This window comes from Chamaea fasciata, unplaced genomic scaffold, assembly GCF_029207755.1.
Source record: "Chamaea fasciata isolate MVZ Bird 193981 ecotype frontalis unplaced genomic scaffold, bChaFas1.0.hap1 SCAF_14, whole genome shotgun sequence".
Classification (NCBI taxonomy): domain Eukaryota; kingdom Metazoa; phylum Chordata; class Aves; order Passeriformes; family Sylviidae; genus Chamaea; species Chamaea fasciata.
In genome coordinates, this window is record NW_027094099.1 from 12,200,704 (window position 1) to 12,221,612 (window position 20,909).

Sequence of the window (20,909 nt, forward strand, 5' to 3'; positions counted from 1 at the left end):
TGCATTAAATTTTAAAGTCGAAAAGTTCCTTCCTACTTTAATTAGCAATGCTTCAATTTTCTTCCTCAACATTCAATAACAAAGGTGGACACTGGGAGAAGTGCCATGTCCAGTACAGAGACTGCAACGTGCAGGCAATTCCAGGTGTCATCCAGCAAACCAAGCACATACTTTAAATCTAACAGTATTAGTTGGACTTAGGCTAAAGGTCAAAGGCATAGGAATAAATTGGTTCTTGAATCCTTCCTAGAAACCCCTGTTCTCATTCAAGTCTTCTCTCAGTTGGTTTGAGCAGGGTGCTGATAACACCAAGCGTGTGGGCTCAATCCCCATGTGGGCCAAGATATTTACTCAAGAGCTCGACTCAATAACCCTCATGCGTCCCTTCCAGCTCAGAACATTCTGTCAATCTGTGAAGTGTTAAGCAAGTCTACAAGAAATTAGGAGGCTAAATGCAACTATATATCTTGTCCTCACTGCTTTATTCTCAAGTCTGCCCTTAGTACATATTTAAAGCCAGGCATGTGCTTAAATCCTTGCATGAAAACTGCATTCAGATGAGTGATCTAAAATTAAAGTATCAGCCCGGCTCTTGTATATTTGCAAATCAAATTTGTTTTGACAACAGGTTAACATAAGACACAGATGAGACACAGAGCCTAGAGCAAGATGGGTTGTGTGATTTAAGGCTTTGCAATTAAAGACAAGGCTCAGAGATGCTGCCTTCAAATGTGGGTGTGCAGGTTCTGCCAGGACTCTGCTATCTGCCAGTGAACTGGAGCAATTGCCATTCTACTTCATGGAAAATATTTATTAAGTCAGTGATTTATTTAGTCTATTTAAAGAAGGTGGAATAAAACACTGGGCTGGCCATAATGATTATGCTGTTGTTATTTCTTTTTTAATTAATATTGAGCAACCTGTACTGCAGCCAAATTCAAGACATTTCAGAATTGCACTCCTCATTCTCTGGCTGGAGAACAAAAGCCTTGGTAGGATAAATTATGTTTTCATTCTAGGACCCTACAGAAAACTACTTTTCCTAGTATCTTCCTTGCACAGAGAAAAGAGACTCTTGATTTTCCTACCTCATCTTACAGGAAAAATACTCACCTGTTTTCCCCCATCTCTGAGATATCAAATATAAGGCTCAGAAACAGATGCAGTCCCAGGTCTGAAGTTCTCACAGAGCACAAGCTCAGCTCCTGTCTCACCATGCTTCTCTTAGTCAATTCAGTATTTACCAGGATAGATCCAGGCATGGTCCCCCTCATCCTGCTGGTCTGGGATAAATGATTTTTTCAACTTGTCCATCCCAAACCCTCTGTCACTCTCCCCTCCCTGCAGTTTGCCACTGTACTCACTCCCAGGCCTGCTCTGGGTTATTGAGGGGGAAATTTATTAACACATTCAAACTGAAACACCACAGAGTTTTATATCAGAGATTTGCTATTGGGGTAGAAGGAAAGAAACAAAGAAAAGAACAGCTGGACACAATGCCCCCAGCTCAGCATGTCTGACCACCAATTTCTGCTGATTTCTAGAAGCTGAACATTATATTAACCACTGGGAAACTCTTGCAGGGTACATGGGAGACATCAGGGTTGTGGTGCTGATATATTGCCCCTCTGTTGAGGTCAGTGGGACAGAGGCTGGTGACTGTCAGTACCAAGTGATATTCCCTGAACTGTGGAAAACTCTGACGCAGAGAAGAGACACGTAGCTAACTACAAACTCATCCTGGTGCAACACCATGTTGTGTTAAATCCACAACAGAACAGCCTTCAGAAGCTATTTCAATCAATTAAGAACAGTTGGACTCTTTAGCACATAGTTACCATCATCTACTTATTATGCACTTAAAATGCAATTATAGACAGGAAAATAATGTTCGTTTTCTATTGGCCTCGTTTTCCTTGAGTGAATTAAGTCTGCTTCTCATCTGCATTCACAGTCCCAGCTGCTTCCTGACTGAAACAGATCCTGTAGGCTTTTTATATCCAGTAGCAATGCAGCAACACCATATGTAAGGCCAGGGTGTGTGTGGGAGCTGGGATGTCTCCTGGCTCCTGAATTATTGGCCTGTTCCAAGTTCCAGTGTGGAATCGTTCCCTGTGTGGTGATTCATGAGGTAGCAAAGAACCTAGATCCAGTCCCAGGCTGTGTTTTTAGGCTTAGAAAAGCAATGTTGCTTCTCAAGCTTATAAAAACATAACAGAAAGGAAGATAGTTTTTAGAGTCCCTGCCTAAAACAGAGCAGGTCTCTGAGGCTAATAATTATCCAAGGCTGCTGGTAAAATAGAAAAGGTGAATGTATAGCAAAGGAGTTTTCCTAAACATGTATAAATAGCAAACCATTACACTTTCACTGGAAGAAGAAAAATTTGCAGACAGGGCAATGCTCAAGAACTCCCTCGCCCACAAATGCTTGTGTTCCCTGAATGTCATTGATGCAAGTCACTTGCTGCCATAATTAGCTTTGTCAGAAGACCTGAAATAGAAGGGGGTGGAGAGGAGTCCCTGCAGTATAAACTGATGGGGCCGTGTGCCAGGGTGGTGTGTGGAGACGATAGCCCCAATTTCTTTAATCTGCTTTCCTTCTTAACCATGGCATTTACAGGGTCATTTGATGGGCAGATGTACATAAGCTGGCCATGTCTCACCAGTAGATTGCTCCACAGTTTCAAGGTTATATTTATATGAAACCTGCCAAGTGCTTTAATTGGTGTCCACTGCAGTAGGTCACCAAGGGGAAAAAAAAAAAAATCAAACAAACCCACCCCAGGGCAGCATTCAGGAAACTACTTCATAGGAGAAGTTTTAAGTTGTGACAACACATCCTATCAGACTCCTGGAAGACTCACTTTAAACTATACCATCAGTAGATGCCAAAGGAGTAATTTGGACACAGTTCTTTGTGGTCAAGTGCAGGTTTTTATGCTGCTATATAATATTTAAACACTTCCTATTAGATATTGCATATCAATAGAACTGGTTATATCAAACGGCAGATAATTGCTGGCACTTATTTTTCAAAGTCAAAACTCTGCTTGAACTTCCCTTTGAGAAAATTAGGGTTTTATTAGCTGGCAGAGAAGGGGAAGTGATTCCAAGGGCAATTTGGCTTGGGAATGCAGTGTTCCCATCAGAGCATCCTTTCTGGCAGCGAGGCTTTCCCGAGACAGAAAGTTCAGCAGGGTTTCCTGAGGCTGTTTAGCTCTCTGACCTGATTTTATGGAGGCCCTGGAAGATGTTGAGATGGTACCTTCAGACACATGAACCCAGCAATGCACAAACCCCACTGTGTTTCTCACTGCAAAGTCAGTAGTGAGTCAGTGCATGGAATAAAAAAGGTTGAGAGGGAGGAGGTCTAAAGTTTGTGTTTGTCATACCACTGCACAATGTGGGAAATGCCAAGTGTAGGCTGCCAGCCTATACATCCCACTGATTCCATAGAGGTGTCTTGGAAGCACAAAATTTACTCACTGTGTGTCACACTCTCCTCAGCCCCGACCCGCCAGCTGTAAATAGTGCTGCCTTTGATTTTCCTGTTCATGAGGGACATTTACCACCACCATGATGGCATTTGTGTTTTCCTTAGCCCCAAAGCACTGGGTGAAGCAGCCAGAAGTTTCTGTCTGCCCATGGTCTGCCTGGTCGAAGTCAATGCAGTTTTTATGAGGCATTTTATTATTAAAAGAATTTCTCTAGAAATCAACCCTCCCACTGCCAGTCCAACATTCACCAAACTAATTTAGTTCAAGGGTGCTTGCAGTCATGTAAATAGAAGCCAGATATTTTTCTCTGCTAGGGGAAAGTCATTCAAAGAGAGGTACCCAGCCATGTGCAAGGCATACTTCAGCATGTCCATACAGAGCTGTTCTATAGCTGAGTGCTGTATACCTCACTGTTTTGAATGGTTTGCAGTTGCAGTGTTCCTTCAGCCCAGGAAGGGTGCCTGAGGCAGCCCTGCCACACAGGCCCCGTTATTTACTCTGTGTTTCACTCCAGGGCTGCTGACCCTGCTAACACCACATGCATCAGGCTGTGTGTGAGCAGGCTGCCCAGCCTCCTTCCCACCAGCCTATGCATGACTTTCCTATTTGGCATATTTACAAGAACTGAATTTTATAGCACTCTCAGGCTACTTTCCATTGCTGTCCCCCCTTAGAGCTGAGGGTGCAGTTGGGGCAGTCATGTTAGAGATGCTGGAGGAAATCCCCATTTGCAAAGTTCAGTTTGCAGAGCAGACCAAGAGAAGGCAAAGCCCAGGCTTACAGACTGGGGGGCAGTGCTGGAAGTTCCTGCTGTTAAAAGAGCTTCCTTGTATCTTTGCTTAGCATCTTCTCAGTAAATACTTAGTTTCACTAATTCAGAACAATGGAAGTAGTAAGATTTTATTCGTTTTCCTTTGGAAGTGGTAATTCCTAAACCCAGTTAGAATTGAAGTCTGTGCTTTGCTGTTACAGGTGACTCGAACAATCCTGCTCTAAACAGACAACTTGAAACAAAACATGGCCCCTTGCCTTGTCCTGCCACAGATCATCCCTGTGACTGTGTTAGCTGCCCCTGCACAAACCCTGAGCATCTCACACACCTCTGTGTGCCAGGCGGCACCTAAACAGAGGCTTCCACCCAAAAGAGAATGTCAAGGTTTCTTACTGTGTTCCTCTAGCCACAACATCCAGATAATTCTTTGTGTTAATATGCAGTGACATGGGAGAACATTTGAGGCTTTTTTTCTGTGAATCAGAAACACTGCAGAACTGGGGAAAACCACTTGCCCTTGTTTGCCTTTTAAGAGAAGACCTATGCTGAACCACAATGGAGTTACAAACCTCCTTCGGCCACTTCACTCCCCCCTCTTCAATCAAACCCCTGTTCTAAGAAGTCTGACTGTTGCTGGCACATGAGCAGGAGCAGCTTCTGAGCACAGCACTGATGGAACAGCACCAGGCAGAGCTGCAGCTGAGCAACTGAAAAGCAAGGGCTGCTTTTGAGCTCAATGTCCTGTCCTTCCAGATGTTCCAGGCTCAGCTGCAGCACATTGAACCTGTGGGAGATCTGGAGTCATTCCCTACCATGAGGCTCAGCACTAGGATCATCTAGAAGACCTTGCAGGGAAAACAGTCCAAGGGGAAACAAAGAATACTTAGTGGGGAAAAAAAAAAAAAGCAAAACAAAAAAAACCCAAAACAAAACAAAACAAAAACAAACAAAACAAACCAAAAACAAACAAACAAACAAACAAAAAACCTTAAAAAATTTAGTTCCAGGTCTGCATTTGTACATATATAAAAATTTTCCTTAGAAAAATCTAGTTCTGTATTGAGTCACGACCGCAGTCCTGTTATGTCCTAACATAAATCTTCACACAGAAATACACCAAATGAGGTGGGAAAATATAGTTAATCCTGGTGGTGTCATCATGTCGTGCTCCCTGCACAGCTGTAAAGATCATTGGCTGGATGCTCTGCACCAAGCTACGTGTCTGGTGAGATTGCTCAGAGGTAATTGTCACTTCCTCAGCACACACAGATGTGGGGATGTAACTCCTATAAGTTAGATGCATCATGAGATGACTTCTGGCCCAAAGTCACCTGTACTGCAATGCAACTCTCCACTGCCTGCATTTGCAATTAATTAAACTTCCAAGAGCATGGGCATAAAACGAGCTTTGACAATAAAGAAATACCAGCCATGGACAGGCAGAGACCCGCTGGGACACATCTCACCTTATTATTCATAGGACTGAGCTGTTTGAGTTTAGTTTCTTTTCATGCATGAAGAGCTTTTGAGGAATCTCATTATTGCACTGAATATAAATACATTCAGTAAATATAGAGAGACAGAGCTAAACTAGAAGCAAAGATCAGTGCCTGGTTTTAAAAGTATTAGAACTGTATTACTTACAGATACAAAGAGAGATTGAAGCTGAAATTGGATCAGATCTTAAGTATCTTCTCTTCTCTTAAAGGGACTTTCCAGAGGCAGCCCAAAAGCATTGGAAATCCAAGAAACAAGAACATAAACCTGATGCTGGGGCAGCCCAGTGGTCTGAGGAGAGACACTCATTAGGGACACTGTGCTGGCCCGGTCACATTTGGCAGCCCATCCTCCAACACCCACAACTGCTGCATTAGGAAGTCATAGATAAGACCTCTGATTTGTGAATTTAGGGTTTATTTCTGGACTTGTTGTCCGTAATTCATCCAGTTCAAAAAGCCTGCTGGTAACTGCCTCTAGGCCTCTGTGGTAGCAAGTTTTGGGAAGTTACTACCTGCTGAATAAAGAAGTCCTTTTATAATAACAAGCTGGTTGTCTATTAGTTCACTGAATGCCCCCAAATTTACCTGTTTTGAAAACTGGTAATTTTTTTTTTTCAATTGGGAGGAAACAATTTTCCCACTCGCCTGAGCTGTGATTTTTGTATAGCTCAAACATGATTCCTCAGCTACCTTTTCCCCATCTTCTTTAGACACTTATAAAGGAACTGATCACCCCTTTGATCATTATAGTTACCCTTAAGAGAACTCCCTTAGGTATCTTTTCCTCAGCCCACATCTCTCCTTTCAAACCACAGCAAACCCAGTCCATAAAAACCAAAATAAGAGATAGCTACAAGGGGTAAAAGAGCACTAGGGATGGGCACATTCAGAAGTCAGTGTGATCTCTGCAAGAGAGAAAAGACCTTCCAAACTGCTGAGTCAGTTCAGGCAAACCCTCCTGGCTCTCTGTACATTAGATTCACTTAAAAATGTTCCTTGTGGGTAATGGCACATTAGTCAGGTATTGGCTGTCTGGGACTGTAGGGTGCTGTGCCAAAAACAGCCCTTTATAAATTGAACATGTGCAAAGGTTCTGGCAGTCTGATTCCCAGTGACCCACTGACAAGCTACTGATCTAGCTGAAGATGTGGAGATGGGATGTAATTGCCCACAATCTTTTTAATCAAGGACTACATTTCCAGTAATCTGCAGCAGTGACAGAGAAAACAACATCAGGCTGTAACACACGTCTGGAATCAAAGCTCTTTTCTGTACAGTCTTAATTAAAGAGTGTTTCTGACTACAAGTTTTATAGAAAAGTCAATGGGCTTCCAGCTGAGGAAAAGAACCTTTCTTGATGTGATGAAAAGGCTGCATGTGTACTTAGAGAGTGTACATGAGTGCATGATCAGGAAAAAGCCCATGTGGAGTAAAACACAGGTGGCACTCAGGGCATGGGTTACACTTGGGAATATCTTCAATACAGATTGGGATGAGAGAGAAGTAGGGAATGAAAAAGCATCAGTCAGCCCCAAAACCCTGAGCACAAACAAAGCTATGGCCAAAGACATCACTAGCATGGATCAGGGAAGTTGAATTAGAGCCTGGCCTGGAGCAGCCCCCCAGGGCATGGGTACCTGAGGATTCACCTGAAGGTGATCCAGGAAACATGCCCCAGAAATGAGAACAACCAGGGTGATAATCATGGGGTGGCTTTTTACTGCTTGGACAGTCTTCAATGTCAGGCTGTGGTGGTGATCACTAAATTGGTGTTCTGCCCACCTCCTGCCACCAAAGCCCAGTCAGAAAGAGCCCCATTGTTTCAGAGATAATTTTTGACTGCTCCCTGTCTTTGATTAAACTGCATTTTAGAACCATCCACCTGGCACTTCTAATAAATAAATTCTGCAACTAAGAGATACTCAAAGTTTACAAGTTTAATTTGTTATCCCCCTGTCAACATAATCTGTCACAGAGGCCAAGTTTAGCAGGATTTCATAGAATCACCGAATGGTTTGGGTTGGAAGGGACCTTTATAGGTCATCAAGCTTCAAGCCCCCTGCAATGAGTTGGGAGATCTTTAATTAAATCAAGTTGTTCAGAGCCCTGTTCAACCTTACCTTGAATATTTCCAGAGATGGGGCATCCATCACCCTCTCCAGGTAACCTGTGCCAGTGTTTTACCACCCTCCTTGTAAAAATTTTCTTCCTTATATCACATCTAAATAGATCTTGTTTTAGTTTAAAACCGTCACCCCTTATCCTAACACAACAGGCCCTGCTAAAAAGTTTGTCCCCATTTGCACAGGCAGCTCTTTACCAGCCAGCCTTGATGCCAAAAAAACAGCCTTGGACACATTTGATTTACTACAATAGATATTGCCCGCATGTCCTGGGAAGGACAAGCGACAGAGACCATGAACAGCTGGGGCTCAGGCTCAGGATCCTGACTGATCCTCACTCATCTCAGCAATGGGCCATTTATCCTTTCACCCAGCCTTGCTTGGTGACACGCCAAGTTTGGAGGCTGCTGTATTTGTTACCTACCTACAGAGCTGTAGACTAGAGCTCAATTATCTTTAAATTCTTATCAGGAGCCTTCACTCCAGCCAGGGCTGTCACGGAAAATGTAATGCATGTCCTGACTCAAGGTTTTGGTTCATTTGTAATAAAAATCATCTGGCCTCTCTCTGAAGGAAAATGCAATCCATCCCTGTTGGGAGACAATGGAAAATATAGTTCACATGGATGCCAACTGGATCTTCCTCAGAAAGAATCCTTTGTGCAGTGTTCATGTGCAGAAAGGAGGGGAGGGTCTGAAAACAGGAAGAATTTCTGTGCTGTTGAGCTGTTTGGCTGCTCACACTGGTTCCAGATGGTGCTGGAGGCACTCAGTGCCTCTGAAAACCAGCCAACTTTCATTCTCCCAGTTCTTATAGTAGCAAGAGAAAAACTGTTCTCTTGAGAAAAGAAAACAGGGAAAAACTAGTAATGATATTTCTGCTTCTCCTGTTGGCAAATTATAGCTGAAATTAGATAACATGCTGCAACAATTCTGGCTTTCCAGCTGGAGAGGGAGAGAAGCAGTGAGCTGCTGTGGGTGTCCCATGTAGCACAAGGCTCTGCTCCCTGAAACAGCCCTAACCCGAACTCATTTGGATCACCTGGGGCCCCTAACTTTTCATGTCAGATCTTCAGTTATTCTTTCCTCCCATTCCTCATACCAGTGAGGAGAAATAAATCTGTTTAAGTAGGGCTGGTTTTGCCACTGTTTTTCTAGGGATTTCTCATCCCTAGCCAACAACATTTCTGGGCTTTGGGGCTGCTCCTCCTGGGGGTCCATTTCTGCCCAGTGACCTGGCAACAGATGCTGACAGTGTTTAACCTCCTGTCCTGCTTTGCAGCCAGGTCCATATTTCTATTACATCCCAGGCTTATTCAGTCTTTCAGACTCCTTTGCAAGGTTGGTTTTTTTTTTCAGTTTAAGATAGGATGTGGTTCAGCTGGCATCACAGCCCTGGTTAGATCACCACAGAGAATCAGAGCAATAGCACAGGAGGTTTTGTGCAGGAGCACAGGCTACAAATACCCATCCTCACCATCCCTTGCAGACCAGACTGGTTCAGAAAAGGAACAGACAGGAGTAGTGCCTTTGATGGAAGCCCTGTGTAAAGCCTGTGTCAGTTTATCTTGTTTTGAGCCAAAACACACTCTGGACTTTGAGCTTTATTTTTGCTTATATTTGATCAAATCCCTCTCCCCACAAATTTCTGAAGTATCTGAGAAAAGCCTGTATTAAAAAAAGTGTATGGATTAGTTATCAGTATGGATTAAAGAGTACCTGCAGCTATTACACTGGCAAAACCACCTGAAACTATTTTGGATGTTTTGCTGCTCATTCATTAAAACTTTCTTGACTAGGAGATACCTTCATTAGCAAGAATTTAACTTTTCATTTGAAATAAGTGATTCAGAGATAAAGCAAAGCTATATGATTTCTTTCTGCCTTTATTTGTGGCTGTTCTACAGGCATAACCCAGCTATTTTTGCTGAGAGTTCATCCACAATATTTTCCTCAATTGGAAAAACATTGATACAGGCTCAGTCTGATCTGTATGTAGCTTTTCAAGATGAAAAAGGAAAAGATATGTCTCTGAGAGATATGCTGCAAGTTAGAGAATACTGGACATCACCACCACGAGGTAATATTTATGCAAAAAGGAGTTGCTGTTCTACCTTGAAGTGAGCCTTTTGTTTTCGTAAAAAAATAAGAATAAAATTCAGAGCAGTACAGAAAAATATGGGTCGTTTTTCCTCCTTGTCAGCTTTGCTGCAGTGAAAAATTTCTCCATAGCTTTGCTTATAATTCTCCTGGCTAACAGTCATTGTTTAATTTATAAAATAACTGCCAGGACCAACAGGCATGTTTGTCTCCTTTTAGAGGATTTAAACAGCAGAGAGTTTAAAAAGCAGATACTCCATTAAAATGAGTTTATATCATATCTATTCAGACCTTACAAGCCTTGGTTTAAAAGCCTCATCCATTTGTTTCTCTAAGGCTCTTTTACATTTGCCTCTTGCCCTGATGAAAGGGGATGCACTCAGTGCATCACAGCAGTGATAAGGAAAGCAGCTTCAGCCCCTTATCAAAATAGACATGGAATGAAGGATGGTTCTGCTCAGACAGATGTTCCTGCTCAAGCTCATCTAAACTTTTCATATCACAGGTATTGCTTTGCATTTTCCAGGCATTATCTACTAAAGGATGAATCAATGTTCCCAACAACCCCAGGGTGGAGGGCAGCACTGCAGGGAGGATGGGCTGTGCAGTCCCTGCAGCTCTCTCACCACAGCAGAAACACAAACAGGGAACCAAGGGAATGTCCCTGCAGCACACACAGGAGTCACAGAGCTCCCTGCCCCAGGGATGAGCCTGGCCAGCCCAGGGCAGCACCAGGGAGGAGAAGCAAAATCCCCGGGCTGGGCTCTGAGGGAGCACTGGATTTTCTTTCTCCTCCTGCTCCTGCCCTGGATTGTAAAGCAACTGATACAAAGACAACATCACAACATCACCCTGCGTTACCTGCCCTTGTTTATGGTACTTGAGTCCTATCACTTCCCACCCTTGTGTCCAGCCTGCAACCCTTGAAGTGCATCACTGATCCTACCCCTCTTTTACCTCTGAATGACCAGTTTCAGTCTCTGAGACAGATTCCCAGATGTTTTCACCTCAGGAAAGTTTAGTCAAGGATTTTTCACAAAAGTTTAGCTTTGGGAGGCTGGAAACACTTTTTACTCCAGATCCCAACACCCATCATTTCACTCAATAGTTCTGAACAGCAACTTGTTCCCAAGCACAACCATCTATTCTTTTATCTTTTGTTAATGAGTAATTCCACATGCTCCCTGAAGTGAGTGAGAAATGATTATTTGATTTAGGATGCTCTCAAATTATAAGCAGCCCACAATTATTTTAAGTGTATGTTGCATCTTTTTTCTCAATGAAGATTAATGTTATTCTTGCCATGGGGCTATGTAGGAAGGAAACATTTGTGCAACAGCAATTTTTAAAACTTTCCCCAGACTGATTTATGTGTTTATTTGTTTTCAACTTTTGGGCTCTTGTAAATGGTGTCTTTAGTCTTCTGATGGAATACTGGCATCCAGTGATTTACAACTGACTGAAAGCAAGTGTGTGGAGGGAAGATTATTTGTCTCTTGACCGTAACTGAGGGCTGGATCGAATAAAGGGGTTTGCATAAACGAAGCTAAGCATAAAGATTTAAAGTCATTATGTAAAGCAAGAAATAAAATAGTCCAACAACCAAAACAAAATGCCAAACAGTGAGTTAAAAACAGAGATTAATCCTGCCTTCAGGGACACAAGAAAAATCATGCTTATAGGAAGGCAGAGTTCCTGAAATGAAGTATTGATTTTCTGCTGAAAGAATTGTAAGTATAAAAGGACAATTAATTTTTAGACTAAGCTAACGGTGGTATTATTGCTCTCTGGGTGTAGCAAGAAGCTCATCTGTCTGTATCTATCTATAGCATTTGACTCCTGTGCTCAGAGGCAGTGAGTTTTTAATCAAAACTAGATTGTTAAGAATATTAGAGTATGATCAAGTGTTCAGGCTATTCCTGCATAGATTTGAACTTCAAATTGAAGGTGACTTCGTTTGACAAACACACACAATGCCCATCTGGAGCAGCATTTCACCTTCCTTCCTGGCCACTCACCTCTACTCCCTTTGCCTGAGCAACACCCTGTCCCCTCACAAGGGATTGGGGCTCATCTCTTGGCTTGATCTTCTCAGCCTTCCCATCCTACACCTTAGAACTCCTTTCCACAACGATGTGTAAAAAGCCAGGTTTGTCATCCAGCAAGTGTTGCTGGTTGGAATGATTTTGTGTGCATGTAAAAAAGAATATTAGCCCAAACCAGACTGACAAAAAAAAAAAAAAAAAGGCAAATAATTAATAGTTTTTAAGTCCTAGTGTATCAGTTCTGATAAATCAAGTAGTTTTGTTTAAACAAACCATCCAAGCCCTAACTAAATAAGCAGACTTCTCAGCAGGATCAATTCAAACCTTCACTATGATTTAAAAATAGGATTTTCTGCTCGTTTAAGAAGAAATATTGACATGACTTTAGGCTTGAACGTTGCTCTTCCTACCATAAATGTTCTTCCAGGGAATATCTGACAATTGAATCCATCTTGCGTACGCGTGTCTCCCGATGGCCTCGGGCTGTGGCTGGAGCGATTCCCAAGCACTGATCGTGGCTGGCCCGCCCACATCCTGCCTCAGGAGCAATTGCCAATTATGATTTCTTTTTTCAGAGCACCCCGGTGAGAACTGCTTCCAGGTCTGGGTGGAGGTGAACCTGAGCGGAGCCCGGACGCCGTTACAGCTCCACTGGCTGACAAAACTTTTAAAATATGACTACAGGGAGGATTTTATCTGCACAATGCTGCTATGCTGGGATGTGACAGGCTTCCTACCCAGGTCTGGAAGGTATGGATCTGCTTACATACATGGAATCTCATTTCCCTTCCCTTCCCATCCCTCCCTGTACATCTGTTGTTTTGGGAAAAGGAGTATAGGAATAAAAAAAACCCACAACAAAAACAAACAAACAAACAAACAAACAAAAAACCAAAGACCGAGACTGTTTTGAAATGAATCCTAAGGGTTGAGATGAGTTGAAACATGATTAACCAGCATAGGAATCAGCTCTCTGCAATGTATGTGGTACATTATTAGTTGATGTTTAAAGTGAAAGTGCCAAGATTGTTAGGTCAGGAAAAAAACCCAAGAACATATCTTTAAAATTATCTTACATAGTAGGGCTGATTGCAAAATTCTGATGAGAGCACTGATGAGCGCAAGTGTTACAGAGAGCCTGGAACAGAGCTGGAACACTAAGGAGGATGCCAACATCCTGCACAAGGTCATAAAAATTAAATACAATCTCTCTTCTGTGGCAATCCCTCATGAAAAGGGCACTGGGAAACAGAACAGCCAGCAAAGACCAAATGCTCAGGATGGAGTTTTCAGTGAGCTTCAGGGTTCCTGATCCCTGGGCCACATCCCTGACCCAGCTCCAGGGGCTCCTGGCTGCCAGAGCAGAGACACAGAAACAAGCCAGGGGAGCAGGGCACCAAAACTCGAGGATGCCAACCCTTCTGAGGAGACACAGCTGCTGCCTGGCCCTGGCCCTCTACAGCCCTCAAGTGCACAGAGTCACTTTTGGTGCTGAATTACTCACCCAGCACAGCCCCATCCCTGGGTGAGCCTGCCTGTGGCACACACCTGCTCTCAGAGGAGTTACAGGGGGAGAGACTGCACTGAAACACAGGGAGACATACACTCAGGATGGCTAAATTGCCTTGTTTGAACCAGGGATTGTCCTTCTTCATCGTTTTGCTTTGTTTAGACCTAATCACATTTTCAACCAATCTGAAAAAAATTTAAAAAACACAATTCTACAGCTCATTACTGTCAAGCTGGGGAAAAAAAAAGTAATTTTCTGCAAATCAGCTATTCAGAGAAAACTTGACCATTCAAGTGTGAAACTTTATAATTGTTTCTGCTGATTTTATCTATCTTTTTTCTTTCTTTCCCTCCACACGCACAATGCTCTTGACATCAACCCTGCTAGTAAACAAGAGCAAAACATCCAGCCAACCAGTCTGTAGCTGGGGAGAGAGCTAATTTCAACAGCACTGATGGATTTCACACTCCAGACCAAGAAAAAGTGACTGGAAAACCCTTCTGCTCATCTGCACAGCACATCCCCCAGGGCTGGGGTGGAGGGCGGGATGTGCAGGCAGCGCATCCAGCATGACCCAATCTGCTGCAGCCTGGGAGACACTTGCACACCCCACTCCAAGCCTGGCTGTACTGCTGGGCGCCAGGGGAGTGAGAAAGGGGAGTGGAGGCACTGGCTGAGGAAATGGGAATTAAGCAGGACAAGTTGTGTAGCTATTACAGAGGGAGGACCACAAGCACCTGGCAGGCAGCAGGACACAGCATGTCCATGGTAAAATTTGGGAGCTGGACTTTCCCAAGGGGAAGCAGTCCTGGTGTGCACATGCAAAACCTCCTTTTGCATTTGGAGACTGTCTCTTGCTGCTGCCCAGATGCCTGATCTAGAACAGTAATGTGTTCCAGCCGCAATAAATTAATCTGCAGACAGCTGCCTCAGGCACTGCCCCATTCCAGCACCCAGCCCTGTGCAGTACCAAGGGCTCCCTGCCCTGCCAAGGCTGCTGGAATGCAGCTGCAATGGGTAACTGCATGGAACACCACCAAATGCCTGCTGGCTCGAGCCTTCCTGCCACTCACATGAGCCTTCTGACAAGCCAGACCTGCAGAGGAGGGTTCCACTCTGACAGGTGCAGGTGAGCAGCCAAGCTGAGTGAGCCACTTGGAGAGCCAAATCCTTCTGGCCAGCCCCAAGAAACACATTGACCATCAGTAGTGACTTCATGCAGAATAGTGCTCAGCATCAAAATGTTGTGGGGAGACCAGGAGAGAAAACATGTGATTTATCCAACCTCAAGAATACAGCTTTTTTTTTAAAAAAAAATTTCTAGTCCCACTGAAAATGTCTGCTTTGTCAAAACAGATCAATATAAACTCGAAATCATTAGGTTCAAGCTGTCACTATAATTTACTGTGCAAACTACAGCTCAGATGCCACAGCCTTTCACTCTGTTCTTTGTGCAAAGCCTTCTGCCTGGCCTATCGTTTCCAAAGTGTGCTTTTCCCTTCCAGCAGGAGAGAAGCAGAGGGATGCAGCACTTAAACAAGACTCCTATGAGATTGAGTGATGCCATTTTGAAAAGAAGAATCTCAAAAGGATAGATCTCTCCTTGAAACCTCTGATCATTTTCTGAGTAAATTATTCATCTTTCCAAAGAAAGTACATTCGAGTGAAAATGCAGTTTTCCCTCCAAGATCAGTAGTGATGGAAATTAGCAGGTAGTTCTGCTCTTCTGCAGGAGGTAACTTAGGGTGAAATAACCCCGCATGGTACAACAGCCAAAATATCAGGAGGGGGGAAAAAATTGAAAAATCACACCCATCGTTGTTGGACCTTCACAAGAGCACTACAGGAGAAGACTGGAATACATCAGCAGTTTTGATAACATTTTTTAAATTTTGTATTCATAAAGTATTCCTACTTAAAACTCAGCTTTGCTGACAAACCTTTTTTATTCATCAAATGAAGTTATTAACTGCAATGTAAGATCTCTTGGCTGGTGAAAAAGAGTGGTAGCAGAGTTTCTTGGGAATATTAAACCTCTGACCAGGCAAGGTGAGCATTATAAACCTGACCTCACTCCTCTGAGATTTCTTCATGAGCTCCTAAGGATGTGACTGGTAAATACATGAGATCATGAGATGTCTGCTTGGTTTCATTCACTTTGTGTCATCAGCTTCTTTCATTTCCCTGCTGCAGGACTGACTGTCGCAGTAATTTCTATGCTTTCAGGAAGTTAAAAAAAAATTCTGACATCCTTGTGCTTAAAATAGACTCAAGAGCCCAGCTGATTTGTACTTGCCTTGTGGGATCTAGGAGGTAGTGAGGCTGGAAAACCACCTGAAAAGGAGCAAATTATGAGACAGGGAAGAAACTGTGAGCTTTTAAAATAAAATGTCTTCAGTTCACCCTGAGGAAGGTTTGCAGGGCACAGGAGTTCAGGAGTCTCTGGGACACTCACTGGCAGCTGGCACAGCAAGATTCTGCAGGAACAAAATTCTCCAGCGAGATGTGAGCCACCACTGCAATAGCCCTGCCAGCCGCACCAGCTCACTGGAAACATGAACGGCCAAACTTGTCTGTGTAATAAAACCTGGGATTTCCTCACTGTGTCAATGTAGTAATAGAGAGCAGGTGGGCTGTTTGATACCCCAGTTTCACCAAATCCTCTGTATAGCTCAACATCTTCTTGTACCCATCTCTCCAGTTAAAGCAGAGACTGGCTCTCTGATTGATTATTGCATTTGATGTGAATGATTTTGTTGTTTTGTTTGGTGTAAAGAGGTATTCCATATTCCTGATCTTCTACACTGTAATCCCCAACGCTTCTCCCTCCCACCTTGGCCAGACATGGATGTCAGGACAAGTTTCCCCATCCCTGGGCAGTGACTTAATTCTATGTAAGGTCAATTCCTCTCCTTCAGCACAGTTGGGCAAAGCAGTTTGTGTTATCAGCTGATGAACTATCCAGAGTCAAACTTTCAGAGGGATTCAATCACTGCTGAAGTCATTTTGGTTATGGATTCAGGTGAGGAGGCCAGAGGAGACCTTCAGCTATGCAGACATCTGCAATGAATAAGATAATCCTTGTTCTAATCACATAATCATCTGTACCTCTCTGGTTGATAAAACATCCACTTAAAAATGATATTGCTCCTAAAAAAATCTTCTATTGCCTGGAGAACCTTGAGTACCAGAGATTAAAAGATTATGGAAAATAAGTATGCATAATTTTCACTTTGCTTTGTGCCAGTGAGAGACAGAGAATGTTTGGACAGAGAGGAAAATTGGGATAGAAACAGTCTGCTCTGCCATTTGGCTGATCTTTCACACTAGCAGAGGAATGGAAATATTTTTATGATTAGGAAATGATGAGACAAGAACAGTGTCTGTGCCTCTTTTAGGAGATGATATTTCAAGTGGATAGTGCTCATTCGCTATTGCTCCTCTTTTCTTTTTAGTGTCTAATATTATAGCAAGAAGCATTTGTAGGCTAAATTAGGGTGGAGATGAGGTTTCTTCTTCTCACAGCTCTCAGTCAGCTGAGCTACAACCTTTCCATTTGTTTTATTTCCCTGCAGGAATTTATCAGACCTGTAACATTTATCTGTGTCCAGTACAACCCCTGACTTTCCCCATGCCCAGGCACAGCAATCCCTTGTGCCTGGCTGTCGCAATAGGACATGCAATAAAGATGCGTGACTCCAGTCAGAAGGCAGTAGAAATCAGAAGCTTTATTTGCAATTCATCCAGCCCTTTTATAACATGCTGCGCTAAAAGGCACGTTATTGCGTCCATAGGGCTGACACCTCTCCTATTTGGCTAAGTAACAGAAATAGCAAATAACACCTGTTGTTATGGGAAAGGAATATTTTTACACAAGGTTGTTTTGGGGAAAAGAAAACAGTTGAAAAGTTTCCCTTGGGAAGAGCTCAGCAATTGTCAGGCTCAGAAAATATCGGGTCCACACCTAACGCCGTGTTTGTTTTGCAGGTGGTTGATGATGTTAGGAGCAAATCCAAACCCAGATGAAGAGTGGCCTGAGCAATGGAGGTGCCAACCCCTGAGCCCGTGTACGTTGACGTGGACAAGGGACTGACGTTAGCCTGTTTTGTCTTCCTCTGCCTCTTCCTGATTGTGATGATCATCCGCTGTGCAAAAGTCATCATGGACCCTTACAGTGCCATCCCCACGTCCACGTGGGAGGAGCAGCATCTCGATGACTGACAGGGATTCCCTGCCAGGCAGAGCCATAGGATGCTGTGCTCCAGGAGGCCTTTTCCCACGGGGAAGGGCTGACACACACACACAGCCATTTTAAGATATGCAGGGCAAAGGCAATATCTCCAACAGCACATAGTGTAAATTATTTTCTTGCTCAACAGGTCAAGATATCAGCAAGCCATTCTGGCAGCAGAGTTTACTACTATGCAGCAACTCTTATTTTACAGTTGTCATTTTAACTCAAGTAGCACAAGATTCTCCAGACTTTACCTAATATAACTCTTGGTCTAGCACAGTTTGTCCCATCCTCAATATCACCCACAAACCCAGGGTAACCATCAATACCATGAAAAAGCAACAAGAGTATTCTGTCTTTCCTAGAAACAGATTCCTTTAAATACTGATTGCTTCCTTGGTCGCTATGGTGCGTTTTAGGAAAGGCCCAGATTTTATATTCCAGAGCATCACTAAGTAGAAGTGCTGAAGCACCTCTGGCTAAGTAGAATTACATGAGCAGATTTATTCTTGGCTCACTTGGTTCTGCACATGCACTCCCTACCCCACTGCAGCCATACTCCCAGTGACCAGGATTCAGAAGCACTCAGACTCAGGGGGTCCTGGACTGCTGTAGACCCCATAGCACCACCTTGCTCTATCCCAGTCATGCGAAAATCAGGCATGTCCTCTGTCATGGGCCCTTGCATTAGTCAGACCGCAGCCTCTGAGCTTGGTAGGCACCAAAAGTCCCTGGAGCAGAGCCTGGGCACTGCTGGTGTCAACTACATAGAACTTGCTGTGATTTTCGAAAAATGATTTCACATGCAATTTCAACCATCTTTTGCTTCAGGTGTATTTCAGTGGGATGAGACGAGACTAGAATGACAAGGACAATAAGCAGAGAGTTTTCTCCCAACTTTGTCATTTAGACTCCTCAGCATAACATTTACAGTAACACACAATAATAAGCATTCTACCTCGGAGACATTCAGCTCCTTCAAAGGAAGATTTTTCCCATGAATTTGTAAGGTACATTTGCTTTTCTCAATTCATTAAGACAGTCGTTATACAAGAAGGCATAAGTGAACATGGGAGCGCTGGAAATTAATTATTTACATTTGAAGAGTGGGGACTGCAGAATTCCAAAGTTCTCTGTTCCTCAAATTCTAAGGTTGGCTCATGCCTGCCTCTTCTTTCATGGCTACATGTTCAACTCATGGGATTGAAAGGAAGCAATTCAGAGCAGGTACTGCAACCAGAGCAAGCACCATGAACAGACAAGGCTTGAAAGCACAAAACTTCAGGAAGGGAATTTCTCCATTTCTCCCCCTCACCATCCTGCCTGACCCCCTGGTTCTTGCCATTAGACAAGGCACAGTGGGTGAGAAAGGTGGAAGCAAAGGCTGTGACAAGAAAACTGGGACAAAGACTTTTTAAGGCACTGTTCTAGCTCTGACAGGTTTGTTTGATGATCACACAGGTCAATTTTTATGTGCCTCAGTCTACTCATCAGTGAAATGGGTGTAACAATTTCATCTTGTCACACCTTGTTTTGTCTATCTAATAATACCAGAAAGCACCTGGAGAGCCTTAGATAGGGACACAGAAATGTTCTTCCTTACAACTCTTCCTGCTAAAGATGGTAGGGAGGGTCTGGGTCTTGTTATACTGCAGGGATGTTCTCCCCAGGCAGAGGACTTGTCCAGACCCCCCATTTACTCTCTCATTGCAGTATTCTGAGCCAAGCCAAAAGGCACCTGGCTTTTTTACATAGCCCACTGATTTCTGAGGATGTAAGGTGCTCAACACTGCAAATATAGAGATCCCAAAATAGCAGGCTATGAGGTGTAAGGAGACTTTTGCATGGATCTTTTGAGCCACACAATTTTTGCTGATCTCCGTTGTAGGAGATCCCATTCCTGAGGCAGGAAATTCAAAAATTAGCTTTCTTCATTATGTCCTCTAGCAAGAGACCTCCACTGCTTCCATTACCCACTGCAGATTGCTCCTCAGGCTGTTATTTATGCTCAGCTTCTGCTAGCCAGGTAATCACCAGTAACAGAGCACTTTTTCAGGCTTGAATGTTAAATGTTCATCATGCTTGGAGCAAACCCACACTGTTCTCTCTTATTCATGGGCAAGTCTGTCTGTACCATAGGAATGGATGTCCTGGCTCTAAGAACAACACCTCTGTTCCCTGGGCTAAGGTTTGGAACCTGGTTTTTGTCGCTAAATCTTGTGTCCCTTTAGTGGGGCTATTTACAAAACAAGCAAAATAACAAAATGATGTCCAGGCTAGGGACACTTTCCGTTTGCAGGTCTCCTGGCTGAGTTCACAGCTGATGCAGAGGAAGGACAGAGCTTGTCCTCACACCTCTCAGTGCCAATACTCCACTTGGTGTTTATCTGCATGCAGGACTCTTTGGCATTGTCACAAGTCACTGATAAGTCCCAGTTCGGCTAAGGACTTATTCAGGTGCTTAAGTTTAAGCCTCTGAGCAGGCTGCCCAACTACAGAGACCAGAGTCAGTCCTGTGACATGTTCCTGGCAGGGCAGGGACAGCAGCATGCGGTCCTTGCAGGAGAAAAGCCTGTCTGAGAATGAAGGGTTACAAATGCTGAGGAAGCAAATTGACAAATTTGCTTTGCAAGGGTGGTTGCCACCTTTTTGTCACTTTGTCCACCTGAACAAACAATTTTGTGGATTTTCCTGAAAATCCTAATGAAAAGACGCCTCTGGGTAGCTCTATTTTCTAAAAAAAAGGCACTTGTCCTCCTGGCATAGCCTGTCAAGTCCATCCTTCTGTTGACAAAAAATGTCTTTGTAAAAATCTGGATATTCACATACGTGACTGCATAAAAGTCAATGAGATTGTTTTTATAGAGAAAATGTAAATCTACTGATTCTTCACTCTTGTGAACAGTGACAGGACTCGAGCCTGTCTGAGTTCAAAGAGCCTTTGGACAGCACACACATGGTGGCATTCTTGGGATGTCCTGTGCCAGGCCAGGAGTTGGACTCGATGATCCTGATGGGGCTGGGCTCCCTCCCAACTCAGCACATTCTGTGATTCATTCTAATTCCTGCCTTTCCTCACTGGTTACAATCACACAACCTCACTCCTCTTTAACCGGAAGCAATACTGTAC

General features: G+C 43.6%; 1 protein-coding gene across 1 annotated transcript in view; it reads left to right on the forward strand.

The window, feature by feature from the left end:
* CTXND1 (cortexin domain containing 1) overlaps positions 1–19,699 on the forward strand; it is a 33,821-nt gene extending 14,122 nt beyond the window's left edge. Inside the window, exons 2-3 of the mRNA XM_066196270.1 lie at positions 12,611–12,785; positions 17,533–19,699. Coding sequence (XP_066052367.1) covers positions 17,587–17,766 — 180 coding nt within the window. The 5' untranslated portion in view covers positions 12,611–12,785; positions 17,533–17,586 and the 3' untranslated portion in view covers positions 17,767–19,699. The remainder of the gene's footprint in view (positions 1–12,610; positions 12,786–17,532) is intronic.
* The last annotated feature ends 1,210 nt before the right edge of the window (positions 19,700–20,909 follow it).